Source organism: Arachis ipaensis, chromosome B8, assembly GCF_059453495.1.
Source record: "Arachis ipaensis isolate K30076 ecotype BB chromosome B8, ASM5945349v1, whole genome shotgun sequence".
NCBI lineage: Eukaryota > Viridiplantae > Streptophyta > Magnoliopsida > Fabales > Fabaceae > Arachis > Arachis ipaensis.
The window spans coordinates 98,480,128-98,481,501 of record NC_142443.1 but is presented as its reverse complement, the minus strand read 5'-3'; the positions used below and the strand labels follow the sequence as shown (position 1 = coordinate 98,481,501).

General features: G+C 37.5%; 1 protein-coding gene across 1 annotated transcript; it reads left to right on the top strand.

Moving 5' to 3' along the window:
* Positions 1-352: 352 nt before the first annotated feature.
* On the top strand, positions 353-937 carry LOC107611251 (uncharacterized). The gene has a single exon (XM_016313200.1). The coding sequence runs from the start codon at positions 353-355 to the stop codon at positions 935-937; it is 585 nt and encodes a 194-aa protein (XP_016168686.1).
* The last annotated feature ends 437 nt before the right edge of the window (positions 938-1,374 follow it).

Below are 1,374 nucleotides of genomic sequence, written 5' to 3'. Positions count from 1 at the left end.
AAAAAAATGAAAAAATTATATTACCAGAAAATATGTAAATATCGTACAAATCATAAAAACAAGCAAGGTAATATAGCTTTTACTCTGCCCTATGTAGAGATATTTTCTTTTAGCCCGTTACATTAGGAATCATACAGGGTTTATGATTTTTTTTTAAATGACCATTGTTTCCATCCTTTGGATCACAATCCCATCATTAAGATTCAACTATTTAAAAAATGGTATCATATACAAAGCGCTTGACAATGGATGTATATATAAACTTGCTGTAAATATGGAAACAAGCAACAAGAAGAAAGCTTATACTATATCCAAATTATTATCTACAAAATTCTGGTCCTTAATCAAAAGAATGAGTGATATACCACCAAGGAGAGTGCCCCTTCCATACCTCAATGACGACCTGTTGTGGAAGATCTTGGTAAAGACCGACCCAAAAACGGCTGGAAGGTGTAGAACTCTTAATAAAGCATGGAGGTACAAGCTCTCTACAACATTGTTTGTGAAGATGAACTACCAAGAAAATAAGAACAGGAGCACCACACTTATCATTGGTGTTGGATACCCTCCAACTAATGACAACTCCCAATGGCTTTTGAGGACAAATCCACAAAATGGAAAGCAGGTTCAGCTTAATTTACCTGTCAATATAAACCATTTTGGGTTTTACTCAATGATAGGGTCTAATAATGGGAACCTATGTATTAGGTTTTTCCAAGATGGCTTAAACTCTATGTTGCTCATCTGGAATCCACTTACCCGCAATGTGAACTATGTCTCGGATGAGGCAAAAAAACACTGCTGCCATGCGGTCTCTCTCTATGCTTTTGGGTATTTGTTTGATACCATTGAGTATCGAATTCTACATGTCTACAAAAGGCATTTTTCCCACAAGTCCATGTCATGGACATTGTACAATTCATTTGATGCTGCTTGAAAAGATTTTGGATCATTTCACAGCGATGTTAAAAAACTTGGTCCCAACTCGGTTGTCGATAAGGGATTAGTCTATTGGATTGGTTGGGAAGGAGTTAACTATATGGAGCCACGTAGCATTGTCATTTTCTCCCTGCAGAAAAAGTTCACATGTGAAGGAAAGATCCCATCTCATGCAAAGTCAACCTACCATTCTCTTACACATTATAACAATGGAGTAGGCTTCATGTCCTATGCAAACATAGGCTTCACCAGGCAGGTTGTAATGTGGCAGCTGAGCCGTGTTGATGACAATGAGCTAGGGTGGCATAGAATGTTAAAGGTTTCAGGTATTGCAATGCCATATCAACCTACACTATTTCTAGGGAAGGATATCATTTCTGTCTTAGAGTACCGGAGTTCTTTTTGTGGTTCAAATGATGTGAAGAGGACTGATAT